This window comes from Balaenoptera borealis (assembly GCF_965194805.1).
Source record: "Balaenoptera borealis genome assembly, chromosome: 10".
Classification (NCBI taxonomy): domain Eukaryota; kingdom Metazoa; phylum Chordata; class Mammalia; order Artiodactyla; family Balaenopteridae; genus Balaenoptera; species Balaenoptera borealis.
In genome coordinates this window covers 85,846,737-85,871,775 of record NC_138874.1, presented here as the reverse complement: position 1 = coordinate 85,871,775, position 25,039 = coordinate 85,846,737, and the positions used below count along the sequence as shown (strand labels likewise).

General features: G+C 37.7%; 1 protein-coding gene across 2 annotated transcripts in view; it reads left to right on the top strand.

The window, feature by feature from the left end:
- The first annotated feature begins 427 nt into the window (after window positions 1–427).
- NOC3L (NOC3 like DNA replication regulator) overlaps window positions 428–25,039 on the top strand; it is a 41,100-nt gene continuing 16,488 nt past the window's right edge. For both annotated transcript variants that reach the window (XM_082406520.1, XM_082406519.1), the window contains exons 1-16: window positions 428–578; window positions 1,566–1,773; window positions 5,135–5,267; window positions 6,022–6,179; window positions 6,767–6,820; window positions 8,638–8,768; window positions 11,570–11,731; window positions 12,492–12,585; window positions 14,844–15,019; window positions 15,427–15,555; window positions 19,432–19,563; window positions 21,188–21,268; window positions 21,600–21,700; window positions 24,589–24,661; window positions 24,749–24,812; window positions 24,894–24,965. In XM_082406520.1, the coding sequence (XP_082262646.1) occupies window positions 570–578; window positions 1,566–1,773; window positions 5,135–5,267; window positions 6,022–6,179; window positions 6,767–6,820; window positions 8,638–8,768; window positions 11,570–11,731; window positions 12,492–12,585; window positions 14,844–15,019; window positions 15,427–15,555; window positions 19,432–19,563; window positions 21,188–21,268; window positions 21,600–21,700; window positions 24,589–24,661; window positions 24,749–24,812; window positions 24,894–24,965 (1,777 nt within the window). In that variant the 5' untranslated portion in view covers window positions 428–569. The remainder of the gene's footprint in view (window positions 579–1,565; window positions 1,774–5,134; window positions 5,268–6,021; window positions 6,180–6,766; window positions 6,821–8,637; window positions 8,769–11,569; window positions 11,732–12,491; window positions 12,586–14,843; window positions 15,020–15,426; window positions 15,556–19,431; window positions 19,564–21,187; window positions 21,269–21,599; window positions 21,701–24,588; window positions 24,662–24,748; window positions 24,813–24,893; window positions 24,966–25,039) is intronic.

The window sequence follows — 25,039 nt, the reverse complement described above, 5'->3', positions numbered from 1 at the left end:
GCGAGGGGCGGGTACTACACGAAAGGAATAAGCTCTTCTCTGTCCTCACGACTTTACGGGAGGAAAGCTGACTACAAAACTCAGCATCTATAAAAGAAAGATGAGACGAGCTACATCCTACAACAAGCTAAACATGAGGAGAGGTACAAAATGCAGGCAGGTGATTGAAAAAATCAAGTCCTCTCGTTCTGAGGGGAGAAGCCCGATTTCCGGAAGAATTTCAAAGAAACAGGGCAGGAGTCAAAGATTCAGAGACCCTGTAAAGTGAACCCCACCCGAGGACCATTCACCTTTGGCGATTCGCTGTTCTGTGCGTGCTCATGCGCGTGCACGCCGGGACGCCGCCGGCCCAGGGACGCGAGAACGTCACCGCGAAAGGGCGCGTGCCCGCTCCTGTCTACGGAAGTCCCGCCCCCATTTCCGGCGGCGGAGGGTGGGAAGGGGCTAGGGGCAGCTTCCGGCTAGAGCAGTGTCGCTGGTTTCGCACGTGTGTTTCACCTTCGGGATTCCTGGATTACCCCTAACCCCTGGTGAATTTGTCGGGCCTGGGTTCCCCTGCAGATTTAAGGATGAAGGTGGTAAGTGTCCTTAGAAGCCCGATCCCTGCGGCTTATGGCCCCTTTGGCTCACAGAGTCGCTCCCCGGTGTAGCCTTTCTGCGGCCCTTGTATGGGGGGCGGTGGCCTAGATTAGGGGGTCCCTCCTGGCTCTAAGCGCTGTCAGTTTCCCCGCCCTTAGACCTGGCTCCTTTTTCATCGCCCGCTGTGCGCGCTTGGCTTCAAGGGACCGCACTGAGACTAGCACGGAGTCTTGAGTTCATACATAGGATGTCAGATTTGAAGGGTTCTACAAGACCATCTTCTGAACCCGTTATTTCACAGATGAGAAGCAGGGTCCTGCCTTCAATGAGCTTATGAGTTGTGGGACCTGAGATAAGTCCATTTTTTTCTTCCTAAAGGGTAGGAGATAGAAAAGCGAGTAATTTCTGAGTGAGAGGTCACCAGCAAGAGAGTTGTAATCCACATACCCAAATTCAGTTTTGCTTTCCTTAATTTAAGGGTGTTTGACAAATCACATAAACTCTTTCAGCCGTAGCTTCCCCAGTAATATGAGGATAACAGCTGTCGCTACTTAACTAGGCTGTTGGAGGTAATATGTTAGAGCACTTTGTAAACAGTAAAGTGATATGTAAACGTCAGTTATTGCGAAAGAGAGCCAGCGTTTTGCTCTTAGTATGCCAAACTACAGGCGTTAAGCTAGCCTTGAATAACCGTTTACCACTAGCTTGGTGGTTCTTCACCTTTTTTGGAGTCTTAGACTCCTTTGAACAGCTGTGGATTCTGGTCACAGGAAGACCCTCCCGTTGAATAACTGATGATCTAGTGCCATTCTGTAGGATTAATGCCATAGTGTGGTTTTAGCTCTTATATCCAGGACCCATGGCTGTGAGACATTAAAATTGTGGAATTGGTCTAATGAAATTTTATAATCAATTCTCTTTAACCTGATTTTAAAAATAATTTAAATTTCTGGATATGCAGTGCTTCTTCTGTTGTTGTTTTCTAGAGAAGAAATAAAAAACAGGTCCCAAGCTTTCGGAAGTTGCTAAAAACTAGTAAAGTCAAACTTGAAAACAAGCTAAAAAACAAACAATTTAAACAACAAAGCACTCTCAAGAAGTACCGAAAAGAACAGAGGAAACTAAGGCAAGCTGTAAAAGATGCTGTGTCTAAGAAACCTATTCCATTGGAGGACCCAAAGGAAAAACGACCAGGTAATTGTGAAAACATTCATGTGCTCCAGTTTCCATTGATTTGTTTTAAAATGTTCTTCATGGAATAACTTTGCTTTCTAGTAATCACTCTTCTTGTTCTCAGGTCTTCCTAAGAGTAGGTAAGGATCGTAGTCCTATATGCTTTATCACAGTTAGTATGAGAAGACATTTCAGTACAGTATTCACAGTGAGAAAGAGCTAGCCTCTCCTTTCAGTTTGTCTAGAAAGCAGATCTGAAGATACAATACATACTTGGGAAAACAGACTGAGAGTAGCAATGTAAATAATTGTTGGGCATGTCAGTGCTGCCACTTTGCCATTCACTGGCAGTTAGTTAAGGTAAGAACATTGCTTTTCTCTGGTGCATTCTTCACAGTGTTGCTAAGTTTCACTTAGTTTTCTAAACTTCTGGCTTTCTTTTCACTTGGAAACTTGGAGTGAAATTGAGCTGTAATTGTCAGGGTTATTCTTTTGTAAACCTGTTCAAAAACTCCCAAGTACTCAAAAAACAAGTAAGGAATATGACCATTTTGAGTTAGACCAGTTTTTCTACAGGGTTACTCGTATTTTCAGGGAATTCATATTTGGCTATATCTGACTATTCATTCTTCCCATGCCCATCTCATTCTCTTGTCCTGACCTATTTAGTTTGATCCCTTGGCAACACGTTATTGTGATGTATAAAAGGTCATGGGACTGGAAGTCAGAAAACTTGAACTTTTAATTTTGTTGCTTACTAGCAGTGTGGCCTTAGTCCATCACTTAATCTCCAGGTACTTCATCTATAAAAAAAAAAAATGCATTGGTTGAGTTAGATGTTTTTAAAGATCTATCTAAATTTCAGAAGAATTTAAAAAGCATGATGTGTTAGTAATTACATTTTAAAAATAGAAGCAAAAGATTTCTTCATTCTTATATGTTGAGCATCTAAATGAAGTCTCTCAGGCAGTTGGGTATAAGAGTATAATGTTCAAGTGAAAGATCTGGGTTAGAGAGAATAGTTTTGGGGATTTTCAGCATGTAGATGGTAATCAAAGTCTTAGGCTTGGGTAAAATCACCATGGAGACTGTGTAACATGAAAATAAGAGAACCTAGAACAGAATTTTAAGGAACCCCAGCATTTAAGAACTGGGTGGAGGAACCTGTAATGTGGTTTGAGGAGGAGCCAGAGAATTTGGAAGAAAACTTGAATTGTACAGTGTCTTAGAAATCAAAAGAATTGTGTTTCAAGAAAGAAGGAAACTCTTTATGTTCTAACATGAAATAGTCTATAAAATAAATTTTTATTTTAAAAAACAAGAAGAAAAGTAGTGTGTAGTGGAGCTTTCACCCACATGAAATTACAGGTTATCACCACATGTAAGATAGGCTTACACCAGTTGAGTAAAAAATAGTATGTACTCATAGACTCATATGTGAACTATCAGGAAGAATTAAAAAAAAAAAAAAAAAGAAAGAAAGAAAGAAATGGACTTTCCTTTGACCCAACAATCCCACTGCTAGGAATTCATCCTATGATTATTTGAAAAAAAATTTCCAAGAGTATATATGCCCAAGCATATTCATTGCAATGCTGTTAATAATAGCAAAAAAAAAAAAAGAAAGATCACCATCAAAAACTGAAGATAATCAAAATGTCCATCAACAAGGAATTGTTGTAATAAATGATATAAATGTACACAGTACTATACAGCTGTTAAGACTGAGGTAGAGGGGACTTCCCTGGTGATCCAACGGTTGGGACTCTGTGCTCCCAATGCAGGGGGCCTGGGTTCGACCCTTGGGCGGGGAACTAGATCCCACATGCCGCAACTAAGAGCCCACATGCCGCAACTAAAGGTCCCGCATGCCGCAATGAAGATCCCACATGCCACAACTAAGACCCAGTGCAGCCAAATAAATGAATGAATGAATGAATGAATGAGGTAGAGCCATATGCTAGCTATATGATCTACAAGATCTATGCAGCAAATGATATAATTATCATCACTTCCTCCTTTTTTTTTTTTTTTTTTAGCAGTTGCATATTTTTGTCTTATTTGTAAATTTAACCGGTTTAAAATGTATTTTAAATTTTGGCAAGATATTGATGTGTTGCTTGCTGGAAGATGACCATCTTAAAATGGTAAGATGAAGAAATTAATAGATTGGAGACAACCAGGCAAGAGAAGGCAAGAGTTTTTGGGATCCAGAGCACAGGAGGAGAGGTGTCTCTTCCAATGTTATGGGATGGAAAAAGGAAAAGGTGGATGCAAATGCTGTTGAATTCATCATGGGAAACTGAAGGAGTTTCTAGCTTATAGCTTTTCTTAGGGACATAGGAAGCTAGGTCCTCTGATGATTATGAAGTGAGGTGGGTGATGGGGTTAGAAGTGTGATAAAGGTAGGAGATTTGAAAAGATACTCTTGGGAAGAGAGAAAGTTGACCAGGGAAATAAACTAATTGCTGGTCAGTTTTGAGCATTGGTAGGCTCATCTGTGCAGCATGTACGTTTACATAGCTATGCTTAGGAGAGTTAGTAGAGTTAGGAACAATTATAAGTTCCATGAGGAAAGATGCTAAGATTGTCTTGTTCATGGTTGGATCCTCAGCACTTAGAACAGTGCTTGGTACTTAGTGGACATTCATTTTTTACTACAAAAAAAAGAGAAAGAAACAGAGAAAGAGAACGAGGGACAGAGAGAGAAATTAGAATGATCTGTAGTTGGAGTTTTGTTTGATGTGGGTGCCTAAAATGTTGAAGAGAAAGTAATTGAGGATATTGACAAGGCAGTGTTTGAAGTGATAACCATGCAATCTAAGTGACGAAGTAAAGATAGAACACATTGGTAGATAGAAAGTAGAGTGGCCAAAGGATTAATTGAATGTCTGTATATTTGGTCAAGAAGTGTAGTAGTGGAAGTAACTGAATGAGAGCTGGAAAGACAAAAGGTTCTGGTCAGAGAGTGGAGTCAGCACCAAGGTTTGGGATGTGGCCCTTGGAGGGGGTGGCTGAAGTGGAATGGAAGTGAAAGTCTTTGGAGATCAGACAGACTAAGGGGCTAAGTCATTGATTGGCTCTCAGATGCTCTGAAGGACATCGCAGAATGTGTGGACACATTTATTTTTTGGTTGTTACAGTGACCTAAGAATGCTCCTGGCATTTAGATTTCAGGGGTCAGAGATGCTGGCATTTGGCCTAGCCCAGGACACCCAAGTACAACAAAGAATTGTCCTGCCCAGCGTGTCAGTAGTGCTCCCATTTAGAAACATTGGGCTAAGGTGTTAGTAAAGCACACGCTTTTCCTATCATAGACACAGAAATGCAGCGTTCTACATTCCTAATACTTGTTTCTGATTTTTTGTTGTTGTTGGAACAGGTAAAAGGATTGAGAGGGAAGAGGAAGAAGAGGAGGAAGCCCTTCCTTTAGATATGATGGATGAAGATGACTTACAGTTAATGAAGGATTTAGGGCAAAGAGCATCTTTTCTAACGAGAGATCTTTCTTCTAGGTAATACTTCATTTAGATTATAGTCATTCGCATCCTTTCAGTGCTAAAAACTTGGTTCTGAATTTTACTTAGGTGGTTAGTGCAAGATGCTGCTCATCTCTGAACACAGTGTTTACAAAGAGTAAACCCTATTCAGTCTATTTCCTAAGTAAGGTTAGTTCATAAATAAAACAAGCTGATCTTATTTAGTGTATATCTTTATTTCTTTTGAGTCTGAATAGTGAAGTGGAGTGAATGGGTGAAGTATGCTGTTCTCTATTTGAGGCAGAGCAGTCCCGAGTTCTTTATGGCCGTGTTACCCATGTCTCAGTCCTTGTTACCCTATTAGGTACATATTATTCCCTTTTACAGAGAGGAGACTAATGCTTTCCCATTGTTATAAGTAGTGGATCTGAAATTTAAACTTAGATACTTCTAAGTCCAAAGTCCATGCTATGTTGCGACAGTTTTGGGGAAAGTAAAATAGCATGATGTCACCTTTGGCTCTGTGGAATATTCTTCAAAGAAAAATCTGCTGTAACTTTCACCTTTATTTTGCCTCTAAAGGGAAAACTAAGTGTAGCCATAGTTTGAGTCTTTATGGTTGGCTATACAGTTCATTTATTCATTTACTATACAAATGCCTGGTCTAGATGCTAATATCTATATGCCTATTAAAGGTTTGGTTAGTGGTTTATTTTTCTGTGCTTTTAAAATGATAGGTCTCTAGGTTATTTTTTTAATATATTAAAACTAAATTTTTTTTTTCCTGCAGTGAGCCTGTTCACGCCAGGAAGCGGAAGCATGAGCATGTTATAGATAAATATGAAAAAATACCAAGAACTCTGCAAACTGCACCAGAGAAGGAACTGATTCACTTACTTCCTATTAAAGATAAAAGTGGTATAATCCCACAGACCAGAGAGAAACCAGGTGATCAGCCCATGTATTAGTTAAAATTTTAGTTCCTTACTAATAATCACGTTCAAAATTTTTTCATTCAAAATTTATTTTATTTTGACTTTTACCTGTATTACAAAAGGGGATAGCTACAGTTAGTCATAGAGCAAACTTGATGATTTTGGCCAGAAATACAGATGATTATCTCAGGTGCCCATTGTACTATGAGTACAGCTGAAGCCACAAGGTTAAGGTGATTCTTTTCAGAGTATTTCATTCTGTTGTTTCTAAAATTAGAGCATATTAGTCATCCTTTTGTAGCCTTTTTTTCCTTACATGTATTTTTTGTGAAAAAAAACACACACAAAAGTCTAGAAATCAAAGATGTGAAGTTATGTGGTATATCACCAAAAACACACCCATAAAACTACCATCCGGGCAAGAAAGAAGTACTGCCAGCACCCAGAAACTTCCCTATACTTCCCTAAATCACTAATTGCTCCCTCCTGACAAAAGTAACTATTTTCCTGAGTTTTAAGGTAGTCACTTCCCTGGTTTTCCTTGTGGTTTTACCACTTATGTATATTATCACATTTTTAATATGCATATTTTCCATATAGTTATTGACAGTAACCAAGATGAAGAGGATCAAGAAGAGATGGAACCTGAAGAAGGTAATGGGATGCATCTTTCTAGTTACTAAATTGTTAATTGAGAATTACATTTTTTTACTTAATAGTGCATTAATTTTACATAAAATCTGGAATGTGCATTTTGGAGTACTGGTCATTTCAAGGTCATTTTGAACATTTTCCCACATTTTGAAAGTCTTACCTTGTGTAATTTGAGTCTTTTAAAAAAAAAAAATACATTTATTTATTTATTTATTTTTGGCTGCGTTGGGTCTTCGTTGCTGCACACAGGTTTTCTCTAGTTGCAGCGAGCGGGGGCTACTCTTCGTTGTGCGCGGGCTTCTCATTGCAGTGGCTTCTCTCGTTGTGGAGCATGGGCTCTAGGCGCGCAGGCTTCAGTAGTTGTGGCATGTGGGCTCAGTAGTTGTGGCTTGTGGGCTCTAGAGTGCAGGCTCAGTAGCTGTGGCGCACGGACTTAGTTGCTCTGCAGCATGTGGGATCTTCCTGGACCAGGGCTCAAACATGTGTCCCCTGCATTGGCAGGTGGATTCTCAACCACTGCACCACCAGGGAAGCCCTGTAATTTGATTCTTTGTTGCTTTTATTATGGAAAATTTTATTCAGTTATGTTTGTGATGTCTAGGTATGCATGAAGAATCTTATAAATTGTTACTGTTTTGAATTCTTTTTAATTGTAAATGAAGGACCTGACTACAAATAACTATTCACTTTTTAGCTTAAATTATAAAAATGATTCTGTGGTACAAAATTATTTTGGTTCTTTCTTAGAGCAATTATACTTTATGTATGTCTGCTTTACATAACTAAATGTGGGTTCTAATAGCTAGAACAGTTCTAATCAAAGTTAAACTGAAAGAACGTATTTTATTTGTTGAAACTATATTGGTTTGGAATTTGTGATAGAACAAGCCAGTTAAATTTTACTTTCTCTTAGCAAACCATATTAGTGTAAATGAGATTACAGGTCAACTGTTAACTGTTTTTAGGCATCCTTCATCAGCTCATTACAGATTATGCTTGTGTGTTTATTAAATCTAATTCCCTGTGAATTTCTTAAGGTGGATGTATTTTGTGTAGCTCAAAGGACTGTATAGAGTTGAAAACAAAGGAGCATGTACTTTTTAAAAAACTAAATGAGATTGCTCTTTCCCTTAATTAGTATGAATTATTGTGGGTTTATTAGCACAGTAGTTAAAAATGTGAACTCTTAAGTCAGACTGCCTGCGTTTGAATCCCATTTCTGCCAGGGATATGAGCTTAGGCAAGTTACTTTCTCTTTGCCACAGTTTATCTACAGAATTGGGCTAATGATAGTACTTGTCTCATGTGATTGTTGAGAGGGTGATATGTAGTAATCTTGGCCCATAGCAAGTGCTTGATAAAAGTTAGCTATCATGATTATTTGTTTTTTATAAATTTATTTATTTTATTTATTATTTTTGGCTGCTATGGGTCTTCGCTGCTATGTGCGGGCTTTTTCTAGTTGCAGGGAGCGGGGGCCACTTTTCGTTGCGGTGCATGGGCTTCTCATCGTGGTGGCTTCTCTTGTTGCGGAGTACAGGCTCTAGGCGCGCGGGCTCAGTAGTTGTGGCTCGTGGGCTCTAGAGCACAGGCTCAGTAGTTGTGGCGCATGGACTTAGTTGCTCTGCAGCACGTGGGATCTTCCTGGATCAGGGCTCGAACCCGTGTCCCCTCCATTGACAGGCGGGTTCTTAACCACTGCACCACCAGGGAAGTCCTGATTATTTGTTACTACAAGAAAATTATTTTATTAATTAAGGTTCTTGGATACTTGTAAATAAAGACATGTTTAAGAGGGGAAACCTAATCTGTTTCAGAGATCATTGAAGAACCCATTGAAGAGCTGACATTAGAAGAACATTTAATTGAGAGGAAGAAGAAACTACAGGAGAAGAAAATGCGTATCGCAGCCTTGGCATCTGCCATATTATCAGATCCAGAAAGTAATGTAAGTATAATTAATTTCCTTAGGCTTTTCATATTATATGGTGTAACAGTCTAATCTTTTTTTTTTTTTTTTTTATGGCTGTGTTGGGTCTTCATTTCTGTGCAAGGGCTTTCTCTAGTTGCGGCAAGCGGGTGCCACTCTTCATTGCGGTGCGCGGGCCTCTCATCATCACGGCCTCTCTTGTTGCGGAGCACAGGCTCCAGACGTGCAGGCTCAGTAATTGTGGCTCACGGGCCTAGTCGCCCCGCGGCATGTGGGATCTTCCCAGACCAGGGCTCGAACCCATGTCCCCTGCATTGGCAGGCAGACTCTCAACCACTGTGCCACCAGGGAAGCTTAGCTATATGCACACACAGAAAGGAAGATCATTAACAAAATGTAGTAACCGAGTTAGAATAAGAGTACACAGGACCTTAGCCTAATCCAAATCTGTAGTCTTAGAAAAGTTACTTAAACATTCTGAGTCTTACTTTCTTCATATCTGAATGAAGATATTGGACTTAATGTTGTAACTCTAAAAGTGGTTAAGTGTAAAAATTAACAGTACTAGGGAGGAGGAACCAACTTGCAAATTGCTTGACTGATCTATAGAGTTATTAAGGAAGGTGTTACACAAAAGCCAATGAGATTAGTTCAGGAATACTTGTAAGTGGAAAAAAAATTTTTTTTTAATTTATTTACTTATTTATTTATTTTTGGCTGCGTTGGGTCTTTGTTGATGTGTGTGGACTTTCTCTAGCTGCAGCGAGTGGGGACTACTCTTCATTGTGGTGTGCAGGCTTCTCATTACGGTGGCTTCTTTTGTTGCAGAGCACGGGCTCTAGGCGCGCGGGCTTCGGTAGTTGTGGCACGTGGGCTCAGTAGCTCCGTGGCATGTGGGATCTTCCCAGACCAGGGCTCGAACCCTTGTCCCCTGCATTGGCAGGCGGATTCTTAACCACTGCGCCACCAGGGTAGTCTGGAAAAAGTCTATCTGGTTTAAATGAAGTAGACTGAAGAGTTACAATGAATTATCAGTGAACCATGGGCATGGGGGTAAAGGTGGTGATAGTTATAACATGTGGGCTCAAGAAACCTGAGGTTCAATCTTGGCTCTTTTAAGTACTATCTGTTAGACTTCGGGAAAGTCGTTTTACCCAAGCTCATTTTCTTCATCTCTAAAAAGAGGATGGTACTTTTTTTTTTTTTTGGCTGTGCTACGCAGCATGTGGGATCTTAATTCCCTGACCAGGGATCGAACCTGTGCCCCTGCAGTGCAAGTGTGGAGTCTTAACCACTGGACCGCCAGGGAAATCCAGATGGTACCTATTTTAAAACTGTTGTGAGGATTAAATGATAAAATATACATGAAGTCATTTAAGGGGTACTATTATTCTTTTTAGCTTGGTGTCCCCAGCATCCTACTGTGATGAGTATTTGTTTATTGAATGATAAAATAGATTATTTACATTTATAGAAAAAAAGTTCATATGGTATGCTTTGCTGTAGTACTTGTCCTTTTCTAATAAAGTGAGGGGAAAGGTCTGGAGCAGAATTGGGGAGGGGAATTTGGAATATTTCTCACCAGTATGATCTCATATAATCAGTATAAAACCGTAGAGACAAGAGCTATTGATCTCATTTTACAGTTGAAAAATTAAGGCTTACAAATTCAAGTTGTTTCATATTTTAACAGCTACTAGATTGGAACCCAGGTCTTCTAACTCTGGATCCTCATGCTTATTTCATACAAGTTAGGGTTGCAAATAGGTGGTGGTATATTTGTCCTCTCACCACTATATGGCAAACATTTTTGACCAACCAGTGCATTCTCAAGATAGCAAAGCACTCCAGCAGGCAGTGGTAGTTCATCCAGTCAAGCACATTTGTTGAAATCAGTTTTTCACTTCTTCATCACATAATGCAAATGATCTTTATATGAGTCTTGTTGAAACTAAAGTTAATGTGGATACATTATATTTAATTCCTGATTAGTTCATGTATAGGTGATTAATATACTTGATTGATGTATGTAACATTTTAATATATTTCAAAAAGTGTTTTTAGGGAAATAGGACACACATGTTTTAGGAAAACCCAGTGCCATTTGCAGCAACATGGATGGACCTAGAGATTATCAGACTAAGTGAAGTAAGTCAGACAGAGAAAGACAAATATATGACATCACTTATGTGTGGAATCTTAAAAAATGATACAAACTGACCTTATTTTAAAAATAGAAGTAGACTCAGTCATAGAAAACAAACTTATGGTTACCAAAGGGGAAAGGGGCAGGGGAGAGATAAATTAGGAATTTGGAATTAACAGATATAGATTACTGTATATAAAGTAGATAAACAACACGGACCTGTATAGCACAGGGAACTATGTCAATATCTTGTAATAACCTATAATGAAAAAGAATCTGAAAAAGAATATATGTTTTTATATATATATATAAAACAATCACTTTGCTGTACAACTGAAGCATTGTAAATCAACTATACTTCAGTTAAAAAAAGTAGCATCATAAATAAAAAGAAAACCCAATAAAAAAAGAATTTCTAAAAATAGGTAGATTAATAAATTTATACTTTTTAAAGTATATTTTTTCTAACTGCTTATTTAACAAAAATATGATGAACTTATAGCTTTAGTGATATATCTTTTGTAAATGTGAGCAGTGTCTGTAGTTGTGTGTGGCTGGACTAGACTGTGAGCCATTGTGTGAATTCCACTTATTGTGCCAGATGTGAGGCTGTTGTCTTTTGTTTATAATTGTCTTGCCATTTCTCTAGCCGTATGAGTTATTTCTTTAACAGATTAAAAAATTGAAAGAATTACGTTCCATGCTGATGGAACAGGATCCTGACGTGGCTGTTACTGTTCGAAAGTTGGTGATAGTTTCTCTGATGGAGTTATTTAAAGACATTACTCCTTCTTATAAAATACGACCCCTAACAGAGGCAGAAAAATCTACCAAGGTAATGCTGGATATAATTTTTTTTTTAACATCTTTATTGGAGTATAATTGCTTTACAATGTTGTGTTAGTTTCTGCTGTATAACAGAATGAATCAGCTATATGCATACATATATCCCTATATCTCCTCCCTTTTGTGTCTTCCTCCCACCATCCCTATCCCACCCCTCTAGGTGGTCACAAAGCACTGAGCTGACCTCCCTGTGCTATGCAGCTGCTTTCCACTAGCTATCTATTTTACATTTGGTAGTGTGTATATGTCAGTGCTACTCTCTCACTTCATCCCAGCTTACCCTTCTCCCTCCCTGTGTCCTCAAGTCCATTCTCTACATCTGCATCTTTATTCCTGTCCTGTCCCTAGGTTCATCAGAACCATTTTTTTTTTAGATTCCATATATATGTGTTAGCATACGGTATTTGTTTTTCTCTTTCTGACTTACTTCACTCTGTATGACAGACTCTGGGTCCATCCACCTCACTACAAATAACTCAATTTTGTTTCTTCTTATGTCTGAATAGTATTCCATTGTATATATGTGCCACATCTTCTTTATCCATTCATCTGTTGATGGACACTTAGGTTGCTTCCATGTCCTGGCTATTGTAAATAGTAATGCTGGGTATAATTACTACACAAAATAAGCTGAAAATTTTGCATACCTAGAGATGGGAGAAATAGTGGGGACACTCATATTTTGTGCTAATTTAAAAATGGATTTCAGTATTTTGATTTAAGAAAATCATCTTTTTCGGTCCTTTTAGATCCGCAAAGAAACCCAAAAGTTAAGAGAATTTGAAGAAGGCCTGGTTAGCCAATATAAATTTTACTTGGAAAATCTGGAGCAAGTGGTTAAAGGTATATTAAAAATATCTTAAAAGTATGTAACACACTTAGCTTTGATCAGGAATGTGAATTCTATATTCTGCCCTGTGTGTTGAGAGTCATATAGTGTATGGTCAGGAGCAGAGTCTATAGAGTCAGACTTCCTGGGTTCAAATTCTGGTTCACCTCTTAATACCTAGGTGGTGGGCAAAGGACTTAATCTCTCTGTGCCTCAGTTTTTCCTGTCTATAAAATGGGAATAAGGATAGTACTTTACCTCATAGGATTGTTGTGAGTAGTGAATTAATTTATAGATATAAAGTAGAATTATAGTGCCTATACTAGGCACTGTGCTTTATCAGCTATCAGTAGTAGTATTATCGTTGCTGCAGTTCTTTACCTAGTAAGTAGTTGTATGTTTCTTGAATTCACGAATGGCTGGAATTTATTCTACTGTGTTTTTTTTTTTGAGGTTTTTTTTTTAACATCTTTATTGGAGTATAATTGCTTTACAGTGTTGTGTTAGTTTCTGCTGTATAATAAAGTGAATCAGCTATATGCATACATATACCCCCATATCCCCTCCCTCTTGTGTCTCCCTCCCACCCTCCTTATCCCACCCCTCTAGGTGGTCGCAAAGGACCGAGCTGATCTCCCTGTGCCATGCAGCTGCTTCCCACTAGCTATCTGTTTTACATTTGGTAGATGAACTTAGGGGCAGGACAGGAATAAAGGCACAGACATAGAGAATGGACTTGAGGACAAGGGGAGGGGGAAGGGTAGGCTGGGACGAAGTGAGAGAGTAGCACTTACCTATATATTCTACTGGTTTTTATTTGAAGGGGGTAGTCAGGGGAGAAAGATAATGTGAACTGGTTGTAATGAGTGCCTTGAAAATGGACTTAACATTATCGGGATGATAAACTCTTCTATCAAACCCTGTTCTCTTTCTCTTCGTTCAGAAGAGGAAGGACATGGGAGACATTCAGGCATGAATGGGGAAGAGAGTTCATTGCCAAGGCGAGGTGCTTTCACCTGACTCAGTTGGGCTCCTTTACTCAGTGCTGGGTCTAAGGATCACCCAGCTGCTAGCTCAGCTGCAACAGAGCTACTTAATCTGTTGGCCAAGTAACGACATGGAGGTGGGGTGGGTGGCATGGGTATTGCTTCTGTGCTCTGGCATCCCGACTGGAACCTACATGCTAGCATTTATTTATTTACCTATTTATCTACCTGTCTGTCTATCTATTATAATGTCTTCAAGATTCATCTTGCTGTAGCATGTGTCAACATTATCTTCCCTTTTTAAGGCTGAATAATATCCCATTGTATGTATACACTGCATTTTGTGTATCCATTCACCCATCCATTATAAAGTCTTGTCAGTTTTAAGTAAATAGAAGGTATCGTTCTTACTTATGGTGAATACAGTCTGAGGAAAAATCACATATATGAGAAGCAAGTTTAAAACAAAGGCACTAGGGAATTCCCTGGCTGTCCAGTGGTTAGGACTCCACGCTTCCACTGCAGGGAACACGGGTTTTATCCCTGGTTGGGGAACTAAGATCCCGCATGCTGCACGGCACAGCCAAAAAAACAAAATAAATAATAAAATAAAATAAAATGAAGCAAAGGCACTGTCTTCTATATTGTCTTTCTCATCTCTGGTTGTGTATGATGTAGGAGGAGGTCTTAAACCTACTCTAGAAAAAAATCAGCGTATTTTCATATCCTCATATTCAAGATACTGTGTTACAGTAACAGAATATGTATGTAGAAGTTTCTAGAAAAGAGGTACTGTGAATCATCAATTATTTTGAAGGAGAAATTAAACTTTTTTTGGACCTCCTGGGTAAAGATACTACAGTGAGCATCAGCAAGAAGCCAGGGGAAATGATGCCTATGGAAAGCCAAGATTCTTGTAATTGTGGTTAGTCAGAGGGTGGATGATGGTAGGCAAATATAATGGTAACATCTGTACGTGTGTCTAAGTGTAGACAAGGATGATGGTAGGCAAATTTAATGGTAACATCTGTACTTGTGTCTAAGTGTAGGCAAGGATGATGGTAGGCAAATTTAATGGTAACATCTGTACTTGTGTCTAAGTGTAGACAAGGATGATGGTAGGCAGATTTTAATGGTAACATCTGTACTTGTGTCTAAGTGTAGACAGCTCATATTTAAGAAGTCACATGGTATGTTGAATTTTCATATTACTGCTTATTACTGTAAAACAAACTAATTGAAATTTTAGCCGATGAGTAAAGTAACTACAGTTATCTCTTGATTAGATTGGAAGCAAAGGAAGCTGAAGAAAAGTAATGTGGTTTCCTTAAAGGCCTACAAGGGACTGGCAGAGGTGGCTGTGAAGAGCCTGTGTGAGCTGCTGGTGGCCCTGCCTCATTTCAACTTCCACAATAACATCATTGTACTGGTTGTCCCTCTCATGAATGACATGTCAAAATTGGTGGGTTGCTTTTGTTGCTGTTGTCCTTAACAGAAAATCATAGACGATGTGATTATTTTTTTTCTCTCTCTCAAAATTCTTTTGGCGCTATTATTTATTGCTAAAATGGGGTCCTTTGTTAAATACTGTCTCTTCAAGAAAATTGTTTGAACGTAAGCTTGGTGAAGTGGTTCTGAATAGGAGGTGGTTTTGCCCTCTTCTTCAGGCTGTCTGCACACATTTTGATTGTCACGACTATGGTGGTGGAGGATTGTTGCTGCTGGTTTCTGGTGGATAAAGGTCAGGGAGGCTTCTAAACATCCTCCAATGCACAGGACAGGGCCCCACAACAACGAATTATCTGGCCCCAAATGTCAATACTGCTGAGGCTGAGAAACACTGGTTTAGTGTAACATTTTATTTTTCAGATATCTGAAATGTGTTGTGAAGCAGTAAAGAAACTCTTTAAACAAGATAAATTAGGCCAAGCATCACTGGGTGTAATTAAAGTGATTTCTGGTTTTGTGAAAGGCAGAAATTATGAAGTTAGGCCAGAGGTAAGCCTTTTTTTTCTCACTTTGTGTTTGTTTTGAAATTACGAAGTTAATTTTCAGTTGTTATGAGGAATTTATTTTTTATAGATGTGTAAAGTATAAAGTGAAAGTGCTCCTCAGAAGTAACTGCTCATAACAGTTTGGCTTGTATCCTTCTAGATGTTTTTCTATGCAGATAGAGACATACTTTGTATTTTAAAATTAAAAAATGGGTTTATACTTTGGAAACTATTCTGGAGCTGTTTTCACTTAATGTATTGTGGACTAATGTATAGGGCTATCCCATTCTTTTTAACGTCTGCTGTAGTATTCCATTATGTGAATAATATATAGTCCCTACTTGATGGATGGCTGAGTTGTTTCTAGATTTTTGCTGTTACAGTCAGCATAGAAAAGAATGTTTTGGCCACGTTATTTTTTCACACTTGTGTGAGTATTCTGTGAGTTAAATTTCTAAACTGTGGATACTGGATCCAACAGTATACACATTTAAATATTTGAGAGCTCATGCCAAATTGTCCTCCAAAAACATTTGATCACTTGTGTTCCTGTTAGTGATAGGAGTGTCGTTTCCCCACAACCTACCCAGTGTTGAATATTTTTACTCTTTAATCTTTGTTAGTCTGGTAGGTAAAAAATTACATAAATTAATGTATATTATTTTGTTTACACATTTATATTAGTGAGGTTTTACTTCGTTTCATACATTTATTAGTCATTTGAATTTTTTGCCTGTTTGTATTGTTTGCCAGTTTTTCTCCTCAGGTATTTGACTTTCTTAAAGACATGTAATAATTTTTAAAATGTGCCTATATTTGAATAAATATGAGCCATGTACTAGGCACTGTTCTAGGTCCTGGAGATAAAGTAGTGAACAAAAGAAACAAAAGCTCTGTGTGTTTGTTGAGCTTAAGTTACATAGTAAGGATATTAAGTCTCTGTTGCAAATATAAGTTGCAAATATTTATTTGATGCTCTGTCCTTTAATTTTGTGCCGTTGTCTTTTTGCTTTATAGAAGTTTTACATTTTAATTACTTATTTTACAGAATTGATTTTTTTTATATTCAAGAATATCAAGTATCTTGCCATTTTCTTTTATGTGCTTAAGTGAAGTTTTATAGTTTTCTTCATTTGGGTCTTAGATATTTTCATTAAGTTTTAGTCATATAGTTTTGATTGTTAAGCTGATTTTTTTTTTACTGTTTTATTTCCTAATTTTGAAGTCTTCTTCCTTTGCCGTCAAATTCTTTTCATCCCTTGTAGCTGATAACTTTAGTTGAACTGCTAAAATTACAAATATTGGGCTTAAGTATTACTCAGAATTTTAGAGTAATCAGGGAATAAGACTTGAACATGAAATTGGCCATAGGGAAACACTTTCATTTTAATGATGCTAGAATATAAGCTGCTTTCTTTACTTTCTTGGTATTTGTTTGTTTGCTTGGTGTCTATATACTTTGTACAGTAATGTGATTTTTTTTAAGGGGTACAATGTGGTGATTTAATATATGTATATACTGTGAAATGATTACTGCAATCAAGTTAATTGACACATCCATCACCTCTCATAGTTACCTTTTTTTTGTGGTGAGAATACTTAAGATCTACTCTCTTAGCAAATTTCAGGTCTATGATACAGTATTATTACCCAGAACTTATTCACCTTATAACTGAAAGCTTGTATCCTTTGACCAGGATTTCCTCATTTCCTCCATCCCCTGGCAAGCACCATTCTACTCTCTGGTTCTGTGGGTGCGACTTTCTGAGATCATACAGTATTGATCTTTCTGTGTCTGGCTCATTTCACTTAGCATGATGTCCTGCACATTCATCCATGTTATCAAAGATGACAGGACCCTCTTTTTAAGGCTGAATAACATTCCATTGTATGTATGTCCCGGAATAATTGCTTTATTCCGGCAGGCACGTAGATTGGTTCCATATCTTGGCTTTTGTGAACAGTGCTGCAGTGAACATGGGTGTGCAGATATCTCTTTGAGATACTGATTTAATTTTCTTTGGATATATACCCAGAAGGGGGATTGCTGGATCATATGATAATTGTATTTTTAATTTTTTGAGGAGCCTCCATACTGTTCCATAACGGCTGTGTCAATTTACATTCCCACCAACAGTGTACAAGGGTTCCCTTTTCTTCACAACCTCATTAACACTTGTTATTTCTTGTCTTTTTCATAATAGCCATTCTAATAGGTGTGAGGTGGTATTTCACTGTGGTTATGATTTGCATGTCCATGATGATTAGTGCTGTTGAGCATCTTTTCATTTACCTGTTGGTCATTTGTTGTTTGTCTTCTTTGGAAAAAATGTGTTTTTAGGTCCTTTGTTCTTTTTCAAGTCAGGTTATTTGTTTTTTGCTGTGAGTTGTTTTGAGTTCCTCAGTATTTTGGATATTACCCCTTATCAGATACATGATTTGCAGATATTTTCTGCCATTCCATAGGTTGCCTTTGCATCTTGTCGCTGGTTTCCTTTGCGTGTGGGAGGTTTTTAGTTTAATGTAGTCTCACTTGTTTGTTTTTGCTTTTGTTGTCTGTGCTTTTGGTGTCATATCTAGAAAATTAATGCTCAGACCAATGTCAAGGAGCTTTGCCTCTATGTTTTCTCTTCTAGGAGTTTTATGGTTTCAGGTCTTACATTTAAGTCTTTAATCCATTTTGAATTAATGTTTATGACTGGTAAGATAAGGGTCCAGTTTCATTCTTCTGTATGTGGATATCCAATTTTCCTAACACCATTTATTGAAGAGACTGTTCTTTCCCTATTGTGTATTCTTGGTTCCCTTACCAAAGATTAGTTGACCATGTGCCGCATTCTTTGACTTGGAGTTATTTTTCATTTGTGGGTGATATTTTATGAGCACATAGAATACCTACAGAATACTCAAATCTTTCTGAGACCTAGAGTGACTTCAGGTTCATTGTTTATGCTTTTAGTTCTTCCTTGTTTTCATTACATGCTTTAAATGAAGTTCTCAGTTTTCTTCCAAATGTACATATTGGAACCTCAAAAGAATACAAACCTGTAGTTCTTTTTTCCTCCAAGAATAATGCTGTGACTGCAGGTCAGTAGAGTGGTTTCTTCCCCAGAAAACGTAGGATTTTAAACCCCTTTTGTCTTTGTGTTTGGATGGTTGCTGTAGCACACAATACATCAGTTTCTAAATTAGTTTCTGAACTTTTTTGAATGGCTTAAGGCAATAGTACATGTGGTCCCTGGACCATCATCAGCTGGTGATAAGAAACACAAATTCTGGGGCCCCTCTGCAGACCTGCTGAATCAGAAGCTCTGGGGATGGGGTCTAGCTTTTTGTGCTTTAACAAGCCCTCCAGGTGATTGTGATGTTTGCTAAAGTTGGAGACTCATTGGCCTGAAGAAAAATAAGTGGTCTTAATAACACTAGTCTTCATGTTATTTTTTTTGTTGGGAAAAAAAGATTAGAACTGTTAACTGCAAAACTGAATCTGGTTTGGGAATTTAAAGCTGGTTTAGAAATGTCTAATAAATATCCTCTTCTCCCGTACTGGTCCAAACCTTTTTCTGACCTGTCTACTCTTTGTAATCCTATCTACCAGTGCCAGGTAGTGTTCTCTCTTCCTTGTTCTTATTCCACTGCAAAGTAATGTTATGTGTATTTAGCCAAATACTAGTGTCCTTTCATAGACAAAAATTACCGAATACGTTTAACAAAAAGATAATAGAACTTTGTGTAAAATGTGATAAGAGATGTTTCAAAGTTTTTTGTTTTTTTGGGTTTTTTTGGCATGAAGGAAGGAATACCACTGTTGAATGCTTATTCTGTTTAAAGTATTTGAGGGCAATATAAAGCTGTGTATTTGTGTTTTCTTCAATAATAGATGTTAAAAACATTCTTGTGCCTAAGGATCAAAGAAGTAGAAGTGAAAAAAGATACAGAGGATATTAATAAACAAAAAAAGTTCATGACTTTCAAGGAAAAGAGAAAAACTCTATCAAGAATGCAGAGAAAGGTTTGATTGATTTCCTTTTTTGTTTTAATTGATTTTTGATTAAAATCATAGGCACAGGTAAAAATCATAGTTAAGTCATAAATATAAATATTTTAAAATCGGATATTTAGAGAATTTTATTTTCCCCAGTTATTGCAAAGAAATGTTTTGTTAAATCAACTTAAACAGACAGTTCATTAGCAAAGAGAGCAGTAGATGAAAAGGTTTTCTTGCCCTGCTGGCTTTTTCTTTTGGCCACACCGCACCACTCGGCATGTGGGATCTAAGTTCCCCAACCAGGGATCTAACCCGCGCCCCTTGTGTTGGAAGCATGGAGTCTTAACCACTGGACCACCAGGGAAGTCCCCATGCTGGCTTTTGAGATCCTCTTAGATTCATCGTGATAACACAGATTCCTTCCTTAACAGAAAGGATGCATTCATGTGAAGTTGGCAACAAAGTAGGTTTTAGTCGAATCTCCTTTCTCTGTTGGTTTGTATTTGAAAACTAGGTTGAAATTCCAGGCTTTTGTTTATTTACTATGAGACTTTGGAAACATTTTTTTAATATTCTGAGAAATGGAGCTAATAATAGCACCTACTTTGCAAGGTGATTGTGCAGTTTAAATATAATGACATAGGAAAAGCACTTAGAGTGTGCAGCGCTGGGCACACTTTATACACATTAGTTACCACCACCACCATTATTATGATCACTTCTCAAAACATTTCTAAACAGTTTATTAGGGTTATCAAATGGGTTATAAAAACAAAGGAAAAAATAATTTCCAGGGATATCCATCTTTGAATGTGTCTAATAACTTTTGAAAACAAGACAGGAATATCAAAATAGACTTAATGATTGTTAACAAATGAAGGTAAATATTTAAATTATTTATACCATACTATCTTAATATAAGTTGGATGTGCCTGTTAGGAACAGCATGTATGTGGCTACAGTGGGGAAACAAAGACCCAATAAGCAGCTCTTTAACAACTTCATGTGAGGGAAGGAAACGCCATTCCTCAGTCAGTCCCCAGTGTCTCAGGCAGCTTAGCAACCATTGTTTGCTGCTCTAACAGCATAAGGGAGTGGAAGAAATTTGGTTTTCTGTTGAATTTCTGTATAGTATCTGGTTTTATGCATTGTATGTAAATGAGTTTGGGAAGCATTGTTGATGACTGGTTTCCACATTATAGATGATTTAACAATAAGAATTATTTCTGGGCTCAGCGTGTCCTTCCTTCCTTTCTTTTTTTTTTTTTTTTTGAAAAAATTTAATTTAAATTACAGAAAACTACACAGAGTAGTATAATATATCCCATGTATTTACCATTTTGATTGAGCAAATATTAATATACTTCAGTTTCTTTCTTGAAAAGAAAGAAACCATTGGTGATAGAGTTGGAGTCCCTTTGTCCCTTCTCCAGTCCCATTCTTCTCCCTTCCTCCTAGGAGGCAGCCACTGTCATAAATTTGGTTTATGGGTGCTTCTTATCCATTTTTAAAATTTTTGCTTATATTTGTATCTGTAGACGGTCTGTGGTATTATTGTGTGTGTTTCATAATATTGACATAATGCCTCTCTGAAGCTAGCTTTTTCATTCAGTGGTATACTCTTTTTTTTTTTTTAATCTATTTTCAGTGGAAGAAAGCAGAAGAGAAACTAGAGAGAGAGCTTCGGGAGGCAGAAGCTTCGGAGAGTTCTGAGAAAAAACTTAAACTGGTAGGCAGTTTCACGTTTTCTCATGCTTTTAAAATGTTTTGTTAAATGATTTCCACTAGAGATTTATTGCTTCAACTTGTGGTTGTATGACTTTGGTTTATTTCATGAGGCTTAGATACATGATGTGTAAGAAATGATAATGTGATCGATGATGCTAGTTTTAGGAAATCACAGGATGTGTATCTTCATTCTGCTTTGTTGAAGCTCTTAGGATTGAATAGTGGGGAGTGATGGGAAAGCACAGAAAAGGTTGAGTTTTGAAAGCTGTAGTTGTGGTAACTCGGGAGAAAGTATACTAGGTTATACTGTAGTCATTTTGTCTGTTCTGCAGCACACGGAGACTCTGAATATCGTGTTTGTGACCTACTTCAGAATATTGAAGAAGGCCCAGAGGTCACCTCTCCTGCCAGCAGTTCTGGAAGGTCTTGCCAAGTAAGGGCGGTGTAGGTTGAAGCCTTTTAGATTCTTTCTAAATAAATAAGACCGAGGTAACCATGAATGTTAAACAGGGTACACTAATGATGACCCGGTGTCCTTCTTAGTTCTCATTCCTTTTTTATTTGTCACCAGCTTTTCCTTGAAACTGTTCATAACACTGCACTTTTTTGGTTTTCTCATCTCAAACCTTTTATTTTAAAAATCTCCTTCACTAACTCTTTCCTCCTACTTATTACTTAGTTCTCGCTGTCCCTAGGGTTCATCCCTCAGTTCTGGTTTCCTTCTGTTCTGTAGTCAGTTTTTAGTCTTGCATAATCTGGTCCTCTTAAGATAGGTCTTTTTGTATTCTGTCAACACTAATGAACCTACTGGGGCATGTGAGCCAGAATAATGGTTGTCAGGATAGTTTTCTACAATTATTTGAGGTATTGTCCTGTAGAACAGTGCTATCCAATAGAAACATAGTGTGAACTACATAAGAAATTTAAAATTTTCTGTTAACCACATTGAAAAGGAAAAAGAAACAGATGAAATTAACTTAAATATATTTTGTTGAACTCATTTTATCTAAAATATTATTTTGACATACATTAATGTCAAAACATTAATGAGATAAAACATTAGTGAGATATTTGGCATGCCTTTTTTCATAATGTATCTTTGAAAAGTGGTATATATTTTACATTATAGCACATCATCTCAGTTTGGACTAGCCACATTTCAAATCCCTAATGGCCAGTGGTTACGTTGGACAGCACAGCTTTAGAAATAGGACTAATGTCTGGAAGATAGAGAAAAGGCAAATTCGGTTCAATATGGAAAAAATTACTTTCTAATGACTGCAGCTATTTGGTGATGAGATGCTTTGCCTTATAAGATAGTGTGGTCCTTGTCATTGAAAGAGAGGTTGGTCAGAGGTTCAAAGAGAAGGGATTATTCTTACCTTAGGTAGGACCTGTTGTTTGTTTTTTCAATGACCAATTTCTTTTTTTGTTTGTTTTTGTCTGTTGGGCCTTTGTTGCTGCGTGTGAGCTTTCTATAGTTGTGGCGAGTGGGGGCTACTCTTTGTTGCTGTGCACGGGCTTCTCACTGTGGTGGCTTCTCTTGTTGCGGAGCATGGGCTCTAGGCGCGTGGGCTTCAGTAGTTGTGGCGCGTGGGCTCAGTAGTTGTGGCTTACATGCTCTAGAGCGCAGGCTCAGTACTTGTGGCGCATGGGCTTAGTTGCTTCTCGGCATGTGGGATCTTCCCAGACCAGGGATCAAACCCGTGTCCCCTGCATTGGCAGGTGGATTCTCAACCACTGCGCCACCAGGGAAGTCCCAATGACCAATTTCTTTATTTAAACAAATTTTTAATAATACATGCTCATTTAAAAAATTCAAATAATGCAATTAAGAATTAAAAGATCACAAGTTCCCTTCCTTCCTATATCAGTATGTAAATCTGCCCACCTGCCTTCTTTCATACAAATTGAATCTTTCACACAAATGTATACTGTTCTGGGGACTTCCCTGGTGACGCTGTGGTTAAGTATCCGCCTGCCAACACAGGGAACACGGGTTTGATCCCTGGTCCGAGAAGATCCCACATGCCACGGAGCAACTAAGCCTGTCCACCACAACTACTGAGCCTGTGCTCTAGAGCCTGCGAGCCACAACTACTGAGCCTGCAAGCTGCAACTACTGAAGCATGCGCGCCTAGAGCCTGTGCTCCGCAGCAAGAGAAGACACCGCTGTGAGAAGCCCATGCACCACAACGAGGAGTAGCCCCCGCTCACCACAACTAGACAGAGCCCGCACCCAGCAATGAAGACCCAATGCAGCCAAAAATAAATAAGTAAATAAATAAAAACAAAAATAAATTTAAAAAAAAAATGTATACTGTTCTGTAACTTCCTTTTTTTTTTTGGATAAACAGTTATTCTGGGTATCCTTCCATGTTAGCACATATAGACCCAGTTTTTTTTTTAAGTTCATAATACTCCGTGTCATGGATATTTAATACTTTATTTGGTCAGTCCCCAGTGCTACACTGGAAATATCTTCAATGTACTTGTGTGCACATATTGCTAGGTCAAAGAGTATGATCATTTTAAATTTTGATAAATATTGCCATATTACTTCCCAAAAAGGTTGTACCAATACACAGGGAACATATGACCTCTGAGGTCCTTCCTTCTTCTAAGATTTACAGTGTCAAAGGCTCTTGCACTAATATTGAAGAGATATCCTGACTTTAACTACTTCGGTGCCTGATATTTTATAGTGTACAGAGTCCTCTGACATTTAGTAGCTCACATGATTCTTTCTCTTTAACTCTATTGAGTGATCTCAGTTATTTTTAGAAATAGAAGGCCAGGACAGTCAGCTCTTACCTAGGATTATATAGGTAATTAATTGCTGAGCCTGAACTAGACACTAGCTCCAACATTTTTTCTTTCCTTTTTAAAGCTTTCATAGGGTCCATTTTCTTATTAATAGCAAAATCTTTCCTCTTTTCCTTCTTCCTGCCCCATTTTCCTAGAAGCTGTAACTGCTGACTCCTTTGTGACTTAGAACATTGTTGGACACCTGGTCAACTTGATTCAGAGAACTTGTTTGCTCTTAGCAACTTCTTTCTCTGGTTAGGAGTATTTTTGAAATATATTTAGTTTGTTTAGTGCTTCATATATTCCTGCCGAGTATAGTGTCCAGTCGTGGATGAATTGTCCAAGAGGCCAGTCTGAATTAATGAAAAGTATCGATAATCACCATCATCTCCATCATAGCTAACATTTTGAAATAAGTAATATTAAAAATATGGTTTTAAAGTCAGGTTTAATTTTTAACTGCTTTGTATCTGTTTTTAGGTTACCTTTTAACTAAGTTTTGTTTGATTCTAGGTTTGCTCACCTTATAAATGTGGAGTTTTTTGATGATTTATTAGTAGTTCTACATTCTCTCATTGAGTCTGGTGTAAGTAACTCTACTAATGAATTACTTTTTAAGATATAAATTGTAATTATTCTTAATATCCTTTTTTTTTTTCCTCTTCATTTTAAGGACCTAAGCTATCAAGAAAGTCTTCACTGTGTCCAGACTGCTTTTCATGTTCTTTCTGGGCAAGGTAAGATATTTTCTTGATCAAGTTTCGTTTACTTTGCCTTTGGAGGCTTTAACATACCTAATTTTTGTTCTCATTTCAAAGGTGATGTTCTGAATATTGATCCAATGAAATTCTATACACATCTTTACAAAACACTGTTCAAGTTACATGCAGGTATGTATGTTTAGATAATGTCTTTAATAAATCTTTATCTTCTAAGAATATTTTGTGACTGGAATTATAGTCAG